Source organism: Salvelinus fontinalis, chromosome 34 (genome assembly GCF_029448725.1).
Source record: "Salvelinus fontinalis isolate EN_2023a chromosome 34, ASM2944872v1, whole genome shotgun sequence".
Taxonomy (NCBI): Eukaryota; Metazoa; Chordata; class Actinopteri; order Salmoniformes; family Salmonidae; genus Salvelinus; species Salvelinus fontinalis.
The window spans coordinates 39,835,951-39,859,305 of NC_074698.1; the positions used below are offsets into that span (position 1 = coordinate 39,835,951).

Genomic DNA, 23,355 nt, shown 5'->3' on the forward strand with positions numbered 1-23,355 from the left:
TGACTCAGTACTGGTACTCCTTATAGTCTCATCATTACCTCAACTACCTGGTACCCCTGCACATTGACTCAGTACTGGTACTCCTTATAGTCTCATTATTACCTCAACTACCTGGTACCCCTGCACATTGACTCAGTACTGGTACTCCTTATAGTCTCATTATTACCTCAACTACCTGGTACCCTGCACATTGACTCAGTACTGGTACTCCTTATAGCCTCATTATTGTTATTTTATTGTGTTACTATTTCCTTTTTTTTCTCTTCTTTTTTTTACAAAAAAAGGTACAAGGACAAGGTAGCACGTCCGGTGAACAGGTCAGGGTTCCACAACAGAAACTGGATCAGCAGCACTACAAGGTATCAGGTCTGGTGGATCATGTATCAGTACTGATAGGATGGAAAGAAAGGGAGCGCTGCTCTCAGACCAGTTTTCTCCATTCAAATCTTTCCTTAATTTGAAACATCGTTTGACTTGTTTCAACGAACTTTACCGGTACTATTAGGATGTATTGGTCTGCATGTTTTGACGAACTTTACCGGTACTATTAGGATGTATTGGTCTGCATGTTTTGACGAACTTTACCGGTACTATTAGGATGTATTGGTCTGCATGTTTCGACGAACTTTACCGGTACTATTAGGATGTATTGGTCTGCATGTTTTGACGAACTTTACCGGTACTATTAGGATGTATTGGTCTGCATGTTTTGACGAACTTTACCGGTACTATTAGGATGTATTGGTCTGCATGTTTTGACGAACTTTACCGGTACTATTAGGATGTATTGGTCTGCATGTTTTGACGAACTTTACCGGTACTATTAGGATGTATTGGTCTGCATGTTTCGACGAACTTTACCGGTACTATTAGGATGTATTGGTCTGCATGTTTCGACGAACTTTACCGGTACTATTAGGATGTATTGGTCTGCATGTTTCGACGAACTTTACCGGTACTATTAGGATGTATTGGTCTGCATGTTTTGATGAACTTTACCGGTACTATTAGGATGTATTGGTCTGCATGTTTTGACGAACTTTACCGGTACTATTAGGATGTATTGGTCTGCATGTTTCGACGGACTTTACCGGTACTATTAGGATGTATTGGTCTGCATGTTTTGAACGCCATTGAGCCAGTGGATTACTGAACAGAACGCGCCAACAAAACAGAGTTTTGGGAATTTAAAGGGACTTTATCGAACAAAACGACCATTTATTGTGTTCCTGGCACCCCTTGGATTGCCAACAGAGGAAGATCTTCAAGGGTAAGTCATTTATTTTATCCATATTTTTGAGTTTTATGACACTTGTGCAGGTTATGAATTTATGCTAATGCAGAAAGTTGGTGAGGCGCTGTCCTCAGACGATCAAATGCTTTCGCCGTAAAGCCTATTGTAAATCGCACAAAGCGGTTTGATTACCAAGATTCGAAGCTAAAGAATCATGTATGACACTTGTATTTTCATGAATGTTTAATAATTAGAATTTTGTGTTTTGAATTTGGCACTCTGCAATTTCACCGGATGTTGTCGAGTTATTAACTTCATAAGGCTAGGGGCCAATATCCTGAATTTCGGAGAGTCTGGCGTGCCCAAAGTAAACTGCCTGTTACCCAGAAGCTAGGATATGCATATAATTGGTAGATAAAACTGTTAAAATAATGTCTGAGTATAACGGAACTGATATGGCAGGTGAAAACCCGAGGAAAATCCATCCAGGAAATGGGATTTTTTGATGTGTCAATGTTTTCCATTGACTTGTTATTGAAAATAGTGGGATTTAGCTCCCAGATTGCAGTTCCTATGGCTTCCACTAGATGTCAACAGCCTTTATACATGGTTTCAGGCTTGTTTTTTGAAAAAACATTAAAAAATAATTAGTTTTAGGAACATTTTCACTGGAGGTTTACGCACATGACCTTGTGCGCACTCTCCGTTCTTTTTCAATTCTATTGAATACGCTGTTGTCCGGTTGAAATATTATCCATTATATAGATATTTGACAAAGGATTAACATTATAATTATTTCACAATACTGATGACGGATCAGCACCTCGAGGAATATTACCACCTATGGCTGCAAATATTGAGGCGCCTTATTCTAATGCTTACCCAATAAAAATGCACTAAATCACGTTAGGCTACACATCATAAAATATATTGAGACAAATTACAGACAGTAGCCTACAAGTAGCAAAAGATAAATCAATTGATTGATTGAACAAAAAATGTGGCTCACATCAACACCATTATCCCAGAAACGCAAGATCCACTCCAATTTGCACACCGCCCTAAAAGATCTACAGATGCAATCTCTATTGCACTCCACACTGCCCTTTCCCACCTGGACTAAAGGAACACCTATGTGAGAATGCTATTCACTGACTACAGATCAGCATTCAACAACATAGTGCCCTCAAAGCTCATCACTAAGCTAAGGATCCTGGGACTAAACACCTCCCTCTGCAACTGGATCCTGGACTTTCTGACAGGCCGCCCCCAGGTGGTGAGGGTAGGTAACAACACATCTGCCACGCTGATCCTCAACACAGGGGACCCTCAGGGGTGCGTGCTCAGTCCCCTTCTGTACTCCCTGTTCACTCATGACTGCACGGCCAGGCACGACTCCAACACCATCATTAAGTTTGACAATGACACAACAGTGGTAGGCCTGATCACCGACAACGACGAGACAGCCTATAGGGAGGAGGTCAGAGACCTGGCCGGGTGGTGCCAGGATAACAACCTAACCCTCAACATAAAGACTAAGGAGATCATTGTGGACTACAGGAAAAAGAGGACCGAGCACTCCCCCATTCTCATCGACGGGGCTGAAGTGGAGCAGGTTGAGAGCTTCAAGTTCCTTGGCATCCACATCACCAACAAACTAACATGGTCCAAACACACCAAGACAGTTGGGAAGAGGGAACGACAAAACCTATTCCCCCTCAGGAGACTGAAAAGATTTGGCATGGGTCCTCAGATCCTCAAAAGGTTCTACAGCTGCACCATCGAGAGCATCCTGGCTGGTTGCATCCCTGCCTGGTATGGAAACTGCTTGGCCTCCGACCGCAAGGCACTAGAGAGGGTAATGTGTACAGTCCAGTACATCACTGGGGACAAGCTTCCTGCCATCCAGGACCTCTATACCAGGCGGTGTCAGAGGAAGGCCCTAAAAATTGTCAAAGACTCCAGCCACCCTAGTCATAGACTGTTCTCTCTGCTATTGCACGGAAAATGGTACCGGAGTGCCAAGTCTAGGTCCAAGAGGCTTCTAAACAGCTTCTACCCCCAAGCCATAAGACTCCTGACTGAACATCTAATCAAATGCCTACCCAGACTATTTGCATTGCCCCCCCCATTTTACACCACTGCTACTCGCTGTTATCATCTAATCACTTTAATAACTGTACCTACATGTACATATTACCTCAACTAACCGGTGCCCCCACACATTGACTTTGTACCGGTACCCGCCTGTATGTAGTCTCCACATTGACTCTGTACCGGTACCCACCTGTATATAGTCTCCACATTGACTCTGTACCGGTACCCACCTGTATGTAGTCTCCACATTGACTCTGTACCGGTACCCACCAGTATATAGCCTCCACATTTACTCTGTACCGGTACCCCCTGTATATAGCCTCCAAACTGACTATGTACCGGTACCCCCTGTATATAGCCTACACATTGACTCTGTACCGGTACCCACCTGTATATAGCCTCCACATTGACTCTGTACTGGTACCCACCTGTATATAGTCTCCACATTTACTCTGTACCGGTACCCCCTGTATATAGCCTCCACACTGACTATGTACCGGTACCCGCCTGGATATAGTCTCACTATTGTTATTTTCCTGCTGCTCTTTAATTATTTGTTCCTTTTATTTCTTATTCTTAATCGTATTTTTTATTTACCTGCATTGTTTTATGGGCTCGTAAGTAAGCATTTCACTGTAAGGTCTACACCTGTTGTATTCGGCGCATGTGACTAATACAATTAGATTTTATTCGATTGAATTATTGCCTAATATAATGGAATGCATATTTTTTTTGACCAATTCTGATGGCATCAAGTCCCTTGCCAATAATGTTTCCTACAACGTTGCGTACAATGTTCATATTCATCTAACACATATTACGCCCTAGATGCCTTCAATTGCCCAATTTATAGCCATGCCCAATTTAGGATAATTTTTTAACAATGTGATGTTGCGCTCCAAAGGGACAACTTGAAGTAACATGATGTAGATAATTAAATAATCAAAAGATAAACGTTTTATTTTACACTCCTAGAAAATAATGTTCCTTATAGAACCAAAAAGGCTTCTATCACTTCCTTAATATATGGAACCACTAAAAGTGATATATATTTTTGGGTTCAGTGAAGAACCTCTTGAGTTCTGATCAACAAAAGGTTCATGTTTTGAGGATGTGAACCCAGCAGCCCTCCAGTGGTCAGATCAATTCCTCCTGTTTTTTCCAGCGCCCAGCCCGGGATTCAAACCAGCCACCTTTCGGCCACAGGTCCAACTCCTGCCACAGCTCCAATTCCTTAGCCACTGGGTGAAAACCTGAGTTAATCTTCAGAAATAAGCATGAGTTCATCTGCCAAAATGAAGACAAAGTGCTATGCAGACATACATGGTATCGCTTGTTATACATAATTATTATACATAAATCATTGCCAAAAGCACAACACACACTGTTGCATGTAGGTCTATATTATTTATAGATTGATCATATAGAAATATAAAACATTATTTTTAACTACTACAAAGCAATTACATGTGGCTCAGGAACCACTGACTCACTGCATTATTCTATAGTATTATCAAGACACCTGCTGTTAACTCTTAACTACTTAGGACAGCTCACAAGGTGTCCTAAATATCTGCTGACTAGGTGGGACTAGAGACTTCATGCATAGCTTTAATTTATACCCATAAGTGTAAAATGTCTTTATTCTCAGCACTTATACGACCAATTTTCTACTCTGAGACACATTGGCGATATGGGCCCAGATCTCAAAACATTGTTATAAAAAAACATAGAATGTTTGTTTAACATAATAATAAAAAATGAATATTACTAATGTAACCCACTGCAAAGACTAGGTTTAGTTGTGTTGCACTGCTTATGTCCGCGTTCTGGAACTGTCCGCGTCACCGTACAGAACTGTCCGCGTCCCCGTACAGATCTGTCCGCGTCCATGTACAGATCTGTCCGCGTCCCCGTACGGTGTGGCGCCAAGCATATTGTCCGGTTACGCGCAGAGTTGGCTGAGGTGATCTTGGGGAATAAAGACGGAGTTCACTACAGTGTTGAGACACCGAAGTTTATTGTTCAATTTGCTTTTTTCTTTACGGTCAGGGACAGTATGAATGTAGCCAGATCCTTTTCACTCTCTATCCTTGTTTCATTTCGTGGTTCACCGGATTCGTCATTTTCATCGAGACGAGGTACAGAACGACCAGCTAGCTAGCCAAGCTAGTCGGTACAGCTCGGTAAGCTAGCTAGCTACTATACCAGCAGCATCCTAGTTAACTTAGCTAACAATACATGATTCTCTCGTTGACGGATGCTGATTACCCCTGTCCGGTTCTCCTCTCTTTACTAGATGGACGGTAACTTTAGTGTTTAACCCCTCTGTGTCCAAGGACCAATCTTTTGAATATTATTTTCAGGGCGCCTCAATAGCAGGTATTGAACACCGGGTAAATAATCACTAGTCAGAACCTCAACCTCAGTATACATTCATTATAAAAAACTTCTTAATATCTGATATTGCGAGTAAACAACCTCGGAATAGAAAAGACAAGAGTGCGTCTTCCAGCCCACCAATAAATTACATCATTCAACCCTCCCGGTTAGTAAATTTACCTCAACAAGCCCCCGGAGAAGGCAGAGTAACGACACCAGCCTTTTAGCGGGGCTGACTACAACGCTCGCGTCGCTAAATGAATTTCGTTATTAAAAATTACACACTGCTCGCGCGCGCCAACGAGCGTCTAGAAGTCAGTTCTATTTGTGACGCAGTTCGCTCTGCATCTCCTCATTGGTTTATAGAAGCAGGTACCCACGTGCCTTCTCATTGGTTTATAGAAAAAGGTACCCACGTACCATCTCCTCATTGGTTTATAGAAGCAGGTAGCCATGTGCCTTCTCATTGGTTTATAGAAGCAGGTACCCACGTGCCATCTCCTCATTGGTTTATAGAAGCAGGTACCCACGTGCCATCTCCTCATTGGTTTATAGAAGCAGGTACCCACGTGCCATCTCCTCATTAGTTTATAGAAGCAGGTACCCACGTGCCATCTCCTCATTGGTTTATAGAAGCAGGTACCCACGTGCCATCTCCTCATTGGTTTATAGAAGCAGGTACCCACGTGCCATCTCCTAATTGGTTTATAGAAGCAGGTACCCACGTTCCGTCTCCTCATTTAGCAAAACACATAACTTAACATAAACATAACTTCTTTAAAGAATAAAAGCTAATTTACGAACATTTCTGAAAATGGATATATAGCTTTTTGGAATGAAACTCTTCTTCTGTTTCCCCATCAGAGCTCAGAGTAGATGAGAGATGTAATGTTTGTCTCTGTTGTGTTGAAGTCCAATCAAGCAGGAGAGACCAGCCTCCCCTGTACCCAGCTGTGTGTCCATGAAGAGTGACAAGTCTAATCCATAGGCTAATCCTTTGTCCATTTTCATAGTCCTAAAACAATATTAAACAAACACAATATTCTCTCCCTGTGTGTGTGTGTGTGTGTGTGTGTGTGTGTGTGTGTGTGTGTGTGTGTGTGTGTGTGTGTGTGCACTCCCTGGATGAGGAGATGTAATCTCATGTTTTGTCCACAGAAACCAACAGGAGAGATCAGAGTCAGAGATTCTCAGTGGTCAGTCTTCCCAGAGTCACCAAACAGACCTGGCCTCCATATTCAGTGTATGTGGTCCTGTTATGTACATTTGTTTACCTCAAGGAAAGTTGATCTGTCAATCAATCATTAATATGTTGATGAGAAAGCATTTATTCTCTTGCTTAACTCATTTACTTAATTTATTCCAGTTGCTTGAAGAGAAAATTATGACATTTGTGAAGAACGAGCTGAAGATGTTCAAGAGGATTCTTAGTCCAGAACTCCCAGAAGGCTTTGAGAGTCAGAAGCAGGATAAGGAAGTGGTGGATGCTGAAGATGAGAAGCAGGAGAGCAGTGCCAGAGAGGGGGCTCTGAAGATCACACTGCACGTCCTGAGGAAAATGAACCAGAAGGAGCTTGCTGACACACTGGAGAAATGTAAGACCTGTCTGCCTCATGTTGATTGCTGTTTTATAACATTTAAAAGCTGTAGCTAAAGTACAGCTAAAGTAGCTGTGTAACTCAATGATATTGTAGGAGCCTTAACACAACACCTAGTGACCTCATCAAGTAGCAGCAGGGATGTGTTGTGGTGATTAATTTAGAGAGAGAGACAACATTAATAATACCATCAATAATACCAATAATAATATAATCAGTCACACCAGTCTGTAATGCATTATGAAAACATTTACACATTTATACAGTCAGTTAAGAGAATCAATTATTATAATGTAAAACTTTATAACAGTCCTACAATACTGTAGGCATTAAAACAGACGTAATATTAATATCCTCTGTGGTATTTCTAGATTCAGATGAGCTTGCTGTGATTTGCCAACGTGAACTCAAATCTAATTTAAAGAAGAAGTTTCAATGTGTATTTGAGGGGATCGCTAAACAAGGAAACCCAACACTTCTCAATAAGATCTACACAGAGCTCTACATCACAGAGGGTGGAACAGGAGAGGTCAATAATGAACATGAGCTGAGACAGATTGAGACAACAACCAGGAAACAAGCAAGACCAGAGACTGCAGTCAAATGTAACGACATCTTCAAACCCTTAACTGGACAAGACAAACCTATCAGAACTGTGCTGACAAAGGGAGTCGCTGGCATTGGAAAAACAGTCTCTGTGCAGAAGTTCATTCTGGACTGGGCTGAAGGAAAAGCAAATCAGGATGTCCAATTTGTATTTTCATTCCCTTTCCGGGAGCTGAATTTGATGAAAGGGGACAAACACACTTTCATTGAACTCCTCAATCACTTCTCAATGGAAACCAAACAATCAGGAATCTCCAACTACAACAAGTACAAAGTTCTGTTCATCTTTGATGGTCTGGATGAGTGCCGACTGCCCCTAGACTTCCAGAAGAACAAGATCTGTTGGGACGTCACAGAGTCAACCTCCGTGGATGTTCTGCTGACAAATCTCATCAAGGGAAATCTGCTTCCCTCTGCTCTCCTCTGGATAACTACCCGACCTGCAGCAGCCAATAAGATTCCTTCAGGGTGTGTTGACCAGGTGACAGAGGTACGAGGGTTCAATGACCCACAGAAGGAGGAGTACTTCAGGAAGAGATTCAGTGATGAGGACCTGGCCAGCAGAATCATATCACACATAAAGAAATCAAGGAGCCTCCACATCATGTGCCACATTCCAGTCTTCTGTTGGATTTCTGCAACAGTCCTTCAACACATGCTGAAACATAAGAAAGAAGAGATGCCCAAGACTCTGACTGAGATGTACACACACCTTGTGGTGTTTCATACCAAACAGAAGAATGAAAAGTATCTTGGGAAAGAAGAGACAGGTCCACACTGGAATAAAGAGAGCATTCTGTCACTGGGAAAACTGGCTTTTCAACAGCTTGTGAATGGCAATCTGATTTTCTATGAAGAAGACCTGAAAGAGGCTGGCATTGATGTCAGTGAAGCCTCAGTGTACTCAGGATTGTGCACACAGATCTTTAAAGAGGAACGTGGGCTGTACCAGGACACGGTGTACTGCTTTGTTCATCTGAGCATTCAGGAGTTTCTGGCTGCTGTATATGTGTTCCTCTCATTCATCAACAACAATGAGAATCTAATGGACAAACTGCAATCAACGTCCAGGAACTTTTCTGTGAGGATCAAACAAAGGCGTAAAGTTTCTGTCTACAAGAGTGCTGTGGATAAAGCCTTACAAAGTGAGACGGGAAACCTGGACCTTTTCCTCCGCTTCCTTCTGGGCCTCTCACTGGAGTCCAATCAGAAGCACTTACGAGGTCTACTGACAGAGACAAGAAGCAGCTCACAGACCCATGAAGAAACAGTCAAATACATCAAGGAGAAGATCAGGGAGAATCTCTCTCCAGAGAGGAGCATCAATCTGTTCCACTGTCTGAATGAACTGAATGACCATTCTCTAGTGGAGGAGATCCAAAGCTACCTGAGATCAGGAAGTCTCTCAGAAGCCAAACTGTCACCTGCACAGTGGTCAGCTCTGGTCTTTGTGTTGCTGACTTCAGAAAAGGAGCTGGATGTGTTTGACCTGAAGAAATACTCCAGATCAGAGGAAGGTCTTCTGAGGCTGCTGCCAGTGGTCAAAGCCTCCAGAGATGTTCTGTGAGTAAATAAAATGACATATAAGAACTAATCATCAGGAAGAAATATTCAGTTTATAGAAGAGTATGTGTTATAATATGTATTTAATATTATATTGAAAAACATATTGAATAAATGCATTGATTTTCACATTAGTATAACATTATGACCATACAGTTCTAGGAGACGGAAGATGAATCTATATGTTGTTTGAGAGAATAAACCAAATGCATCTACCATTGTCCTTCTACACTACTGGTGTTAAATTAACAGTGTGTTTGTGAAGTCATGATGATCTCTTTGTCAGGCTGTCAGGCTGTGGAGTCACAGAGAAAGGCTGTGCTTCTCTGGTCTCAGCTCTGAAGTCAAACCCCTCACACCTGAGAGAGCTGGATCTGAGTAACAATAACCTGAAGGATTCAGGAGTGAAGCTGCTCTCTGCTGGACTGGGGAATCCCCACTGTAAACTGGAGACTCTGAGGTCAGTATTCCTGTAGTTGGTCAACAAGTGATAACTGTTCACCAGATCCACATGTGTTTACCAGACACACATAGTCCACACCACATGTGTTTGTACAGTGAAGCTTACAGTTTTACATTTGGTATTATGCTCCAGCATTTTGGATTTGAGATATAATGTTTCATATTAGGTGACAGTACAGAATGTTACCTTCTATTTGAGGTTAATGTTGAGAGGTTAGTATGTTTTGTTGTATCCTCTGTAACTTTCTCACTCATTATTATTCATGATTCGTTCATGATTTTTCTTAATCATGGCATCATCAGGATTAATTTAGTGGTTTAGAAACCTGTTATCTATTCACTTATAAAGAAAATTACTCCAGTCATCATCCACCATTTTAATATTGGGAAAAACAACCAAAACACACTGCAAGTACAATCAACTAGTTTGAGTCACAGGCTTGATGTTGTCACTGCATTAAAGGAATATCAGACCAAATACTACACTTTTGACTACTTTAATACACTATGAGTTAATTGGTCAGAATACTTATGACTTCTTCAAATAGGGGGACTAGATACATAAAGTGTTTTCATTTCTAAATGGTGAAACAGATATGTATTAAAATACCCTCAAATAAAAGGTGACATTATATACTGTCACCTCATATGAAACATTTGATCTGAAATCCAAACTATTGGAGTATAGAGCAACATTTAAAATGTTTTCTTCACTGTCATTATAGATATGGTGTGGACTGTTTACTCAATACAATCTAAATCTGATACCTCACTGTCATTATAGATATGGTGTGGACTGTTTACTCAATACAATCTAAATCTGATACCTCACTGTCATTATAGATATGGTGTGGACTGTTTACTCAATACAATCTAAATCTGATACCTCACTGTCATTATAGATATGGTGTGGATTGTTTACTCAATACAATCTAAATCTGATACCTCACTGTCTGTCTTTTGACTGATACTGCTTTTTAAACTGGTCTGGTCAGTCTACTATAATATTTGTACTATACATTTTTCTCTCGACAAGACAACAATACTTTGATCATTTGTCATTTCTAATAATGATACATTAATTTATGAATAGATTTGTCCGGTTTCAGGACACTGATGTATCTGAAAATGTTGAAAAAATATACTGCCACTCTATTTTCACCACCAAAGTATAGCAGTGTATTTTAATATGATTTGAATCTTTGTCAGGCTGTCAGGCTGTCTAGTCACAGAGGAAGGCTGTGCTTCTCTGGTCTCAGCTTTGGAGTCAAACCCCTCACACCTGAGAGAGCTGGATCTGAGTAACAATGACCTGAAGGATTCAGGAGTGAAGCTGCTCTCTGCTGGACTGGGGAATCCCCACTGTAAACTGGAGACTCTGAGGTCAGTATTCATGTTGGTCAACAAGTATTTGTATTGTATTTATTATAGATCCCCATTAGTTCCTGCTATAGCAGCAGCTACTCTTCCTGGGGTCCAGCAAAATTAAGCCAGTTTATATAATTTTACAACATTACAATACATTCACAGATTTCACAACACACTGTGTGCCCTCAGGCCCCTACCACATATCTACAGTACTAAATCCATGTTTATCGTGTGTGTGTGTGTGTGTGTGTGTGTGTGTGTGTGTATCTCTTTACAGGCCCCGCTGTTCCATAAGGTGGTTTTTTAATCCGTTTTTTAAATCTAATTTTACTGCTTGCATCAGTTACTTGATGTAGAATAGAGTTCCATGTAGTCATGGCTCTATGTAGTACTGTGGAATAGAGTTCCATGTAGTCATGGCTCTATGTAGTACTGTGGAATAGAGTTCCATGTAGTCATGGCTCTATGTAGTACTGTGCACCTCCCATAGTCTGTTCTGGACTTGGGGACTGTGAAGAGACCTCTTGTGGCATGTCTTGTGGGGTATACATGGGTGTCTGAGCTGTGAGCTAGTTGTTTAAAAAGACAGCTCGGTACATTCAGAATGTCAGCACGTTTTACAAATACTGGCAGTGATGAAGTCAATCTCTCCTCCACTTTCAGCCAGGAGAGATTGACATGCATATTATTAATGTTAGCTCTCTGTGTACATCCAAGGGCCATCCGTGCTGCCCTGTTCTGAGCCAATTGCAACTTTCCTAAATGCTTTTTTGTGGCACCTGACCACACGACTGAACAGTAGTCAAGAATCGATAAAACTGGGGCCTGTAGGACCTGCCTTGTTGATAGTGCTGTTAAGAAGGTAAAAACTAGGGCCTGTAGGACCTGCCTTGTTGATAGTGTTGTTAAGAAGGTAGAAACTAGGGCCTGTAGGACCTGCCTTGTTGATAGTGTTGTTAAGAAGGTAGAAACTAGGGCCTGTAGGACCTGCCTTGTTGATAGTGTTGTTTAGAAGGTAGAAACTAGGGCCTGTAGGACCTGCCTTGTTGATAGTGCTGTTAAGAAGGTAGAAACTAGGGCCTGTAGGACCTGCCTTGTTGATAGTGTTGTTAAGAAGGTAAAAACTAGGGCCTGTAGGACCTGCCTTGTTGATAGTGTTGTTAAGAAGGTAGAAACTAGGGCCTGTAGGACCTGCCTTGTTGATAGTGTTGTTAAGAAGGTAGAAACTAGGGCCTGTAGGACCTGCCTTGTTGATAGTGTTGTTAAGAAGGTAGAAACTAGGGCCTGTAGGACCTGCCTTGTTGATAGTGTTGTTAAGAAGGTAGAAACTAAGGCCTGTAGGACCTGCCTTGTTGATAGTGTTGTTAAGAAGGTAAAAACTAGGGCCTGTAGGACCTGCCTGGTTGATAGTGTTGTTAAGAAGGTAGAAACTAGGGCCTGTAGGACCTGCCTTGTTGATGGTGTTGTTAAGAAGGTAGAAACTAGGGCCTGTAGGACCTGCCTTGTTGATAGTGTTGTTAAGAAGGTAGAAACTAGGGCCTGTAGGACCTGCCGTGTTGATAGTGTTGTTAAGAAGGTAGAAACTAGGGCCTGTAGGACCTGCCTTGTTGATAGTGTTGTTAAGGTAGAAACTAGGGCCTGTAGGACCTGCCTTGTTGATAGTGTTGTTAAGAAGGTAGAAACTAGGGCCTGTAGGACCTGCCTTGTTGATAGTGTTGTTAAGAAGGTAGAAACTAGGGCCTGTAGGACCTGCCTTGTTGATAGTGTTGTTAAGAAGGTAGAAACTAGGGCCTGTAGGACCTGCCTTGTTGATAGTGGTGTTAAGAAGGTAGAAACTAGGGCCTGTAGGACCTGCCTTGTTGATAGTGTTGTTAAGAAGGTAGAAACTAGGGCCTGTAGGACCTGCCTGGTTGATGTTGTTAAGAAGGTAGAAACTAGGGCCTGTAGGACCTGCCTTGTTGATAGTGTTGTTAAGGTAGAAACTAGGGCCTGTAGGACCTGCCTTGTTGATAGTGCTGTTAAGAAGGTAGAAACTAGGGCCTGTAGGACCTGCCTGGTTGATAGTGTTGTTAAGAAGGTAGAAACTAGGGCCTGTAGGACCTGCCTTGTTGATAGTGTTGTTAAGAAGGCAGAAACTAGGGCCTGTAGGACCTGCCTTGTTGATAGTGTTGTTAAGAAGGTAGAAACTAGGGCCTGTAGGACCTGCCTTGTTGATAGTGTTGTTAAGAAGGTAGAAACTAGGGCCTGTAGGACCTGCCTTGTTGATAGTGTTGTTAAGAAGGTAAAAACTAGGGCCTGTAGGACCTGCCTTGTTGATAGTGTTGTTAAGAAGGTAAAAACTAGGGCCTGTAGGACCTGCCTTGTTGATAGTGTTGTTAAGAAGGTAGAAACTAGGGCCTGTAGGACCTGCCTTGTTGATAGTGTTGTTAAGAAGGCAGAGCAGTGCTTTATTATGGACAGACTTCTCCCCATCTTAGCTACTGTTGTATCAATATGTTTTGACCATGACAGGTTACAATCTAGTGTTACTCCAAGCAGTTTAGTCACCTCAACTTGCTCAATTTCCACATGATTTATTACAATATTTAGTTGAGGTTTAAGTTTTAGTGAGTGATTTGTCCCAAATACAATGTTTTTAGTTTTATAAATATTTAGGGCTAACTTATTCCTTGCCACCCACTCTGAAACTAACTGCAGCTCTTTGTTGAGTGTTTCTGTCATTTCAGTCGCTGTAGTAGCTGACGTGTTTAGTGATGAGTCATCCACATACATAGACACACTGGCCTTACTCAAAGTGGCATGTTGAGTCATCCACATACATAGACACACTGGTCTTACTCAAAGTGGCATGTTGAGTCATCTACATACATAGACACACTGGCCTTACTCAAAGCCAGTGGCATGTTGAGTCATCTACATACATAGACACACTGGTCTTACTCAAAGTGGCATGTTGAGTCATCTACATACATAGACACACTGGCCTTACTCAAAGCCAGTGGCATGTTGAGTCATCTACATACATAGACACACTGGCCTTACTCAAAGTGGCATGTTGAGTCATCTACATACATAGACACACTGGCCTTACTCAAAGTGACATGTTGAGTCATCTACATACATAGACACACTGGCCTTACTCAAAGTGGCATGTTGAGTCATCTACATACATAGACACTCTGGCCTTACTCAAAGCCAGTGGCATGTTGAGTCATCCACATACATAGACACACTGGTCTTACTCAAAGCCAGTGACATGTTGAGTCATCTACATACATAGACACACTGGCCTTACTCAAAGTGGCATGTTGAGTCATCTACATACATAGACACACTGGCCTTACTCAAAGCCAGTGGCATGTTGAGTCATCTACATACATAGACACACTGGCCTTACTCAAAGTGGCATGTTGAGTCATCTACATACATAGACACACTGGCCTTACTCAAAGCCAGTGGCATGTTGAGTCATCTACATACATAGACACACTGGCCTTACTCAAAGTGGCATGTTGAGTCATCTACATACATAGACACACTGGCCTTACTCAAAGTGGCATGTTGAGTCATCCACATACATAGACACACTGGCCTTACTCAAAGTGGCATGTTGAGTCATCTACATACATAGACACACTGGCCTTACTCAAAGTGGCATGTTGAGTCATCTACATACATAGACACACTGGCCTTACTCAAAGCCAGTGACATGTTGAGTCATCTACATACATAGACACACTGGCCTTACTCAAAGCCAGTGGCATGTTGAGTCATCTACATACATAGACACGCTGGCCTTACTCAAAGTGGCATGTTGAGTCATCTACATACATAGACACACTGGCCTTACTCAAAGTGGCATGTTGAGTCATCTACATACATAGACACACTGGCCTTACTCAAAGTGGCATGTTGAGTCATCCACATACATAGACACACTGGCCTTACTCAAAGTGGCATGTTGAGTCATCTACATACATAGACACACTGGCCTTACTCAAAGCCAGTGGCATGTTGAGTCATCTACATACATAGACACACTGGCCTTACTCAGTGGCATGTTGAGTCATCCACATACATAGACACACTGGCCTTACTCAAAGCCAGTGACATGTTGAGTCATCTACATACATAGACACACTGGCCTTACTCAAAGTGGCATGTTGAGTCATCCACATACATAGACACGCTGGCCTTACTCAAAGCCAGTGGCATGTTGAGTCATCTACATACATAGACACACTGGCCTTACTCAAAGCCAGTGGCATGTTGAGTCATCTACATACATAGACACACTGGCCTTACTCAAAGCCAGTGGCATGTTGAGTCATCTACATACATAGACACACTGGACACTGGCCTTACTCAAAGTGACGTGTTGAGTCATCCACATACATAGACACACTGGCCTTACTCAAAGTGACGTGTTGAGTCATCCACATACATAGACACACTGGCCTTACTCAAAGTGGCATGTTGAGTCATCCACATACATAGACACACTGGCCTTACTCAAAGCCAGTGACATGTTGAGTCATCTACATACATAGACACACTGGCCTTACTCAAAGTGGCATGTTGAGTCATCTACATACATAGACACACTGGCCTTACTCAAAGTGGCATGTTGAGTAATCTACATACATAGACACACTGGCCTTACTCAAAGCCAGTGACATGTTGAGTCATCTACATACATAGACACGCTGGCCTTACTCAAAGTGACGTGTTGAGTCATCTACATACATAGACACACTGGCCTTACTCAAAGTGGCATGTTGAGTCATCTACATACATAGACACACTGGCCTTACTCAAAGTGGCATGTTGAGTCATCTACATACATAGACACACTGGCCTTACTCAAAGCCAGTGACATGTTGAGTCATCTACATACATAGACACACTGGTCTTACTCAAAGCCAGTGGCATGTTGAGTCATCTACATACATAGACACACTGGCCTTACTCAAAGCCAGTGACATGTTGAGTCATCTACATACATAGACACACTGGCCTTACTCAAAGTGGCATGTTGAGTCATCCACATACATAGACACACTGGCCTTACTCAAAGCCAGTGGCATGTTGAGTCATCTACATACATAGACACGCTGGTCTTACTCAAAGTGGCATGTTGAGTCATCTACATACATAGACACACTGGTCTTACTCAAAGTGACATGTTGAGTCATCTACATACATAGACACACTGGCCTTACTCAAAGTGGCGTGTTGAGTCATCCACATACATAGACACACTGGCCTTACTCAAAGTGGCGTGTTGAGTCATCCACATACATAGACACACTGGCCTTACTCAAAGTGGCGTGTTGAGTCATCCACATACATAGACACACTGGTCTTACTCAAAGTGGCATGTTGAGTCATCTACATACATAGACACACTGGCCTTACTCAAAGCCAGTGACATGTTGAGTCATCTACATACATAGACACACTGGTCTTACTCAAAGCCAGTGGCATGTTGAGTCATCTACATACATAGACACACTGGTCTTACTCAAAGTGGCATGTTGAGTCATCTACATACATAGACACACTGGCCTTACTCAAAGTGGCATGTTGAGTCATCTACATACATAGACACACTGGTCTTACTCAAAGTGGCATGTTGAGTCATCTACATACATAGACACACTGGTCTTACTCAAAGTGGCATGTTGAGTCATCTACATACATAGACACGCTGGTCTTACTCAAAGCCAGTGACATGTTGAGTCATCTACATACATAGACACACTGGTCTTACTCAAAGTGGCATGTTGAGTCATCTACATACATAGACACACTGGCCTTACTCAAAGTGGCATGTTGAGTCATCCACATACATAGACACACTGGTCTTACTCAAAGTGGCATGTTGAGTCATCTACATACATAGACACACTGGCCTTACTCAAAGTGGCATGTTGAGTCATCTACATACATAGACACACTGGCCTTACTCAAAGTGGCATGTTGAGTCATCTACATACATAGACACACTGGTCTTACTCAAAGTGGCATGTTGAGTCATCTACATACATAGACACACTGGCCTTACTCAAAGTGGCATGTTGAGTCATCTACATACATAGACACACTGGCCTTACTCAAAGTGGCATGTTGAGTCATCTACATACATAGACACACTGGCCTTACTCAAAGCCAGTGGCATGTTGAGTCATCTACATACATAGACACACTGGCCTTACTCAAAGTGGCATGTTGAGTCATCCACATACATAGACACACTGGCCTTACTCAAAGCCAGTGGCATGTTGAGTCATCTACATACATAGACACACTGGCCTTACTCAAAGTGGCATGTTGAGTCATCTACATACATAGACACACTGGCCTTACTCAAAGCCAGTGGCATGTTGAGTCATCCACATACATAGACACACTGGTCTTACTCAAAGCCAGTGGCATGTTGAGTCATCTACATACATAGACACACTGGTCTTACTCAAAGTGGCATGTTGAGTCATCTACATACATAGACACACTGGTCTTACTCAAAGTGGCATGTTGAGTCATCCACATACATAGACACACTGGTCTTACTCAAAGCCAGTGGCATGTTGAGTCATCTACATACATAGACACACTGGTCTTACTCAAAGTGGCATGTTGAGTCATCCACATACATAGACACACTGGTCTTACTCAAAGCCAGTGGCATGTTGAGTCATCTACATACATAGACACACTGGTCTTACTCAAAGTGGCATGTTGAGTCATCTACATACATAGACACACTGGCCTTACTCAAAGTGGCATGTTGAGTCATCTACATACATAGACACACTGGCCTTACTCAAAGTGGCATGTTGAGTCATCCACATACATAGACACACTGGCCTTACTCAAAGCCAGTGGCATGTTGAGTCATCTACATACATAGACACACTGGCCTTACTCAAAGTGGCATGTTGAGTCATCTACATACATAGACACACTGGCCTTACTCAAAGCCAGTGGCATGTTGAGTCATCCACATACATAGACACACTGGTCTTACTCAAAGCCAGTGGCATGTTGAGTCATCTACATACATAGACACACTGGTCTTACTCAAAGTGGCATGTTGAGTCATCTACATACATAGACACACTGGTCTTACTCAAAGTGGCATGTTGAGTCATCCACATACATAGACACACTGGTCTTACTCAAAGCCAGTGGCATGTTGAGTCATCTACATACATAGACACACTGGTCTTACTCAAAGTGGCATGTTGAGTCATCCACATACATAGACACACTGGTCTTACTCAAAGCCAGTGGCATGTTGAGTCATCTACATACATAGACACACTGGTCTTACTCAAAGTGGCATGTTGAGTCATCTACATACATAGACACACTGGCCTTACTCAAAGTGGCATGTTGAGTCATCTACATACATAGACACACTGGCCTTACTCAAAGTGGCATGTTGAGTCATCTACATACATAGACACACTGGTCTTACTCAAAGTGGCATGTTGAGTCATCCACATACATAGACACACTGGTCTTACTCAAAGCCAGTGGCATGTTGAGTCATCTACATACATAGACACACTGGTCTTACTCAAAGTGGCATGTTGAGTCATCCACATACATAGACACACTGGTCTTACTCAAAGCCAGTGGCATGTTGAGTCATCTACATACATAGACACACTGGTCTTACTCAAAGTGGCATGTTGAGTCATCTACATACATAGACACACTGGCCTTACTCAAAGTGGCATGTTGAGTCATCTACATACATAGACACACTGGCCTTACTCAAAGTGGCATGTTGAGTCATCTACATACATAGACACACTGGTCTTACTCAAAGTGGCATGTTGAGTCATCCACATACATAGACACGCTGGCCTTACTCAAAGTGGCATGTTGAGTCATCTACATACATAGACACACTGGCCTTACTCAAAGTGGCATGTTGAGTCATCTACATACATAGACACACTGGACTTACTCAAAGTGGCATGTTGAGTCATCTACATACATAGACACACTGGCCTTACTCAAAGTGGCATGTTGAGTCATCTACATACATAGACACACTGGCCTTACTCAAAGTGGCATGTTGAGTCATCTACATACATAGACACACTGGCCTTACTCAAAGTGGCATGTTGAGTCATCTACATACATAGACACACTGGCCTTACTCAAAGTGGCATGTTGAGTCATCTACATACATAGACACACTGGCCTTACTCAAAGTGGCATGTTGAGTCATCTACATACATAGACACACTGGCCTTACTCAAAGTGGCATGTTGAGTCATCTACATACATAGACACACTGGCCTTACTCAAAGTGGCATGTTGAGTCATCTACATACATAGACACACTGGTCTTACTCAAAGTGGCATGTTGAGTCATCTACATACATAGACACACTGGCCTTACTCAAAGCCAGTGACATGTTGAGTCATCTACATACATAGACACACTGGTCTTACTCAAAGCCAGTGGCATGTTGAGTCATCTACATACATAGACACACTGGTCTTACTCAAAGTGGCATGTTGAGTCATCTACATACATAGACACACTGGCCTTACTCAAAGTGGCATGTTGAGTCATCTACATACATAGACACACTGGTCTTACTCAAAGTGGCATGTTGAGTCATCTACATACATAGACACACTGGTCTTACTCAAAGTGGCATGTTGAGTCATCTACATACATAGACACGCTGGTCTTACTCAAAGCCAGTGACATGTTGAGTCATCTACATACATAGACACACTGGTCTTACTCAAAGTGGCATGTTGAGTCATCTACATACATAGACACACTGGCCTTACTCAAAGTGGCATGTTGAGTCATCCACATACATAGACACACTGGTCTTACTCAAAGTGGCATGTTGAGTCATCTACATACATAGACACACTGGCCTTACTCAAAGTGGCATGTTGAGTCATCTACATACATAGACACACTGGCCTTACTCAAAGTGGCATGTTGAGTCATCTACATACATAGACACACTGGTCTTACTCAAAGTGGCATGTTGAGTCATCTACATACATAGACACACTGGCCTTACTCAAAGTGGCATGTTGAGTCATCTACATACATAGACACACTGGCCTTACTCAAAGTGGCATGTTGAGTCATCTACATACATAGACACACTGGCCTTACTCAAAGCCAGTGGCATGTTGAGTCATCTACATACATAGACACACTGGCCTTACTCAAAGTGGCATGTTGAGTCATCCACATACATAGACACACTGGCCTTACTCAAAGCCAGTGGCATGTTGAGTCATCTACATACATAGACACACTGGCCTTACTCAAAGTGGCATGTTGAGTCATCTACATACATAGACACACTGGCCTTACTCAAAGCCAGTGGCATGTTGAGTCATCCACATACATAGACACACTGGTCTTACTCAAAGCCAGTGGCATGTTGAGTCATCTACATACATAGACACACTGGTCTTACTCAAAGTGGCATGTTGAGTCATCTACATACATAGACACACTGGTCTTACTCAAAGTGGCATGTTGAGTCATCCACATACATAGACACACTGGTCTTACTCAAAGCCAGTGGCATGTTGAGTCATCTACATACATAGACACACTGGTCTTACTCAAAGTGGCATGTTGAGTCATCCACATACATAGACACACTGGTCTTACTCAAAGCCAGTGGCATGTTGAGTCATCTACATACATAGACACACTGGTCTTACTCAAAGTGGCATGTTGAGTCATCTACATACATAGACACACTGGCCTTACTCAAAGTGGCATGTTGAGTCATCTACATACATAGACACACTGGCCTTACTCAAAGTGGCATGTTGAGTCATCCACATACATAGACACACTGGCCTTACTCAAAGCCAGTGGCATGTTGAGTCATCTACATACATAGACACACTGGCCTTACTCAAAGTGGCATGTTGAGTCATCTACATACATAGACACACTGGCCTTACTCAAAGCCAGTGGCATGTTGAGTCATCCACATACATAGACACACTGGTCTTACTCAAAGCCAGTGGCATGTTGAGTCATCTACATACATAGACACACTGGTCTTACTCAAAGTGGCATGTTGAGTCATCTACATACATAGACACACTGGTCTTACTCAAAGTGGCATGTTGAGTCATCCACATACATAGACACACTGGTCTTACTCAAAGCCAGTGGCATGTTGAGTCATCTACATACATAGACACACTGGTCTTACTCAAAGTGGCATGTTGAGTCATCCACATACATAGACACACTGGTCTTACTCAAAGCCAGTGGCATGTTGAGTCATCTACATACATAGACACACTGGTCTTACTCAAAGTGGCATGTTGAGTCATCTACATACATAGACACACTGGCCTTACTCAAAGTGGCATGTTGAGTCATCTACATACATAGACACACTGGCCTTACTCAAAGTGGCATGTTGAGTCATCTACATACATAGACACACTGGTCTTACTCAAAGTGGCATGTTGAGTCATCCACATACATAGACACACTGGTCTTACTCAAAGCCAGTGGCATGTTGAGTCATCTACATACATAGACACACTGGTCTTACTCAAAGTGGCATGTTGAGTCATCCACATACATAGACACACTGGTCTTACTCAAAGCCAGTGGCATGTTGAGTCATCTACATACATAGACACACTGGTCTTACTCAAAGTGGCATGTTGAGTCATCTACATACATAGACACACTGGCCTTACTCAAAGTGGCATGTTGAGTCATCTACATACATAGACACACTGGCCTTACTCAAAGTGGCATGTTGAGTCATCTACATACATAGACACACTGGTCTTACTCAAAGTGGCATGTTGAGTCATCCACATACATAGACACGCTGGCCTTACTCAAAGTGGCATGTTGAGTCATCTACATACATAGACACACTGGCCTTACTCAAAGTGGCATGTTGAGTCATCTACATACATAGACACACTGGACTTACTCAAAGTGGCATGTTGAGTCATCTACATACATAGACACACTGGCCTTACTCAAAGTGGCATGTTGAGTCATCTACATACATAGACACACTGGCCTTACTCAAAGTGGCATGTTGAGTCATCTACATACATAGACACACTGGCCTTACTCAAAGTGGCATGTTGAGTCATCTACATACATAGACACACTGGCCTTACTCAAAGTGGCATGTTGAGTCATCTACATACATAGACACACTGGACTTACTCAAAGTGGCATGTTGAGTCATCTACATACATAGACACACTGGCCTTACTCAAAGTGGCATGTTGAGTCATCTACATACATAGACACACTGGCCTTACTCAAAGTGGCATGTTGAGTCATCTACATACATAGACACACTGGCCTTACTCAAAGTGGCATGTTGAGTCATCTACATACATAGACACACTGGACTTACTCAAAGTGGCATGTTGAGTCATCTACATACATAGACACACTGGTCTTACTCAAAGTGGCATGTTGAGTCATCTACATACATAGACACACTGGCCTTACTCAAAGCCAGTGGCATGTTGAGTCATCTACATACATAGACACACTGGTCTTACTCAAAGTGGCATGTTGAGTCATCCACATACATAGACACACTGGTCTTACTCAAAGCCAGTGGCATGTTGAGTCATCTACATACATAGACACACTGGTCTTACTCAAAGTGGCATGTTGAGTCATCTACATACATAGACACACTGGTCTTACTCAAAGTGGCATGTTGAGTCATCTACATACATAGACACACTGGACTTACTCAAAGTGGCATGTTGAGTCATCTACATACATAGACACACTGGCCTTACTCAAAGTGGCATGTTGAGTCATCTACATACATAGACACACTGGCCTTACTCAAAGTGGCATGTTGAGTCATCTACATACATAGACACACTGGCCTTACTCAAAGTGGCATGTTGAGTCATCTACATACATAGACACACTGGACTTACTCAAAGTGGCATGTTGAGTCATCTACATACATAGACACACTGGTCTTACTCAAAGTGGCATGTTGAGTCATC

The 23,355-nt window shown here is 42.3% G+C and overlaps 1 protein-coding gene across 1 annotated transcript in view; it reads left to right on the forward strand.

Moving 5' to 3' along the window:
• Positions 1-23,355, forward strand: part of LOC129833889 (NLR family CARD domain-containing protein 3-like) — a 33,988-nt gene that overhangs the window by 2,268 nt on the left and 8,365 nt on the right. Inside the window, exons 2-6 of the mRNA XM_055898732.1 lie at positions 6,872-6,956; positions 7,080-7,308; positions 7,683-9,480; positions 9,767-9,940; positions 11,152-11,325. Of these exons, the coding sequence (XP_055754707.1) occupies positions 6,872-6,956; positions 7,080-7,308; positions 7,683-9,480; positions 9,767-9,940; positions 11,152-11,325 (2,460 nt within the window). The remainder of the gene's footprint in view (positions 1-6,871; positions 6,957-7,079; positions 7,309-7,682; positions 9,481-9,766; positions 9,941-11,151; positions 11,326-23,355) is intronic.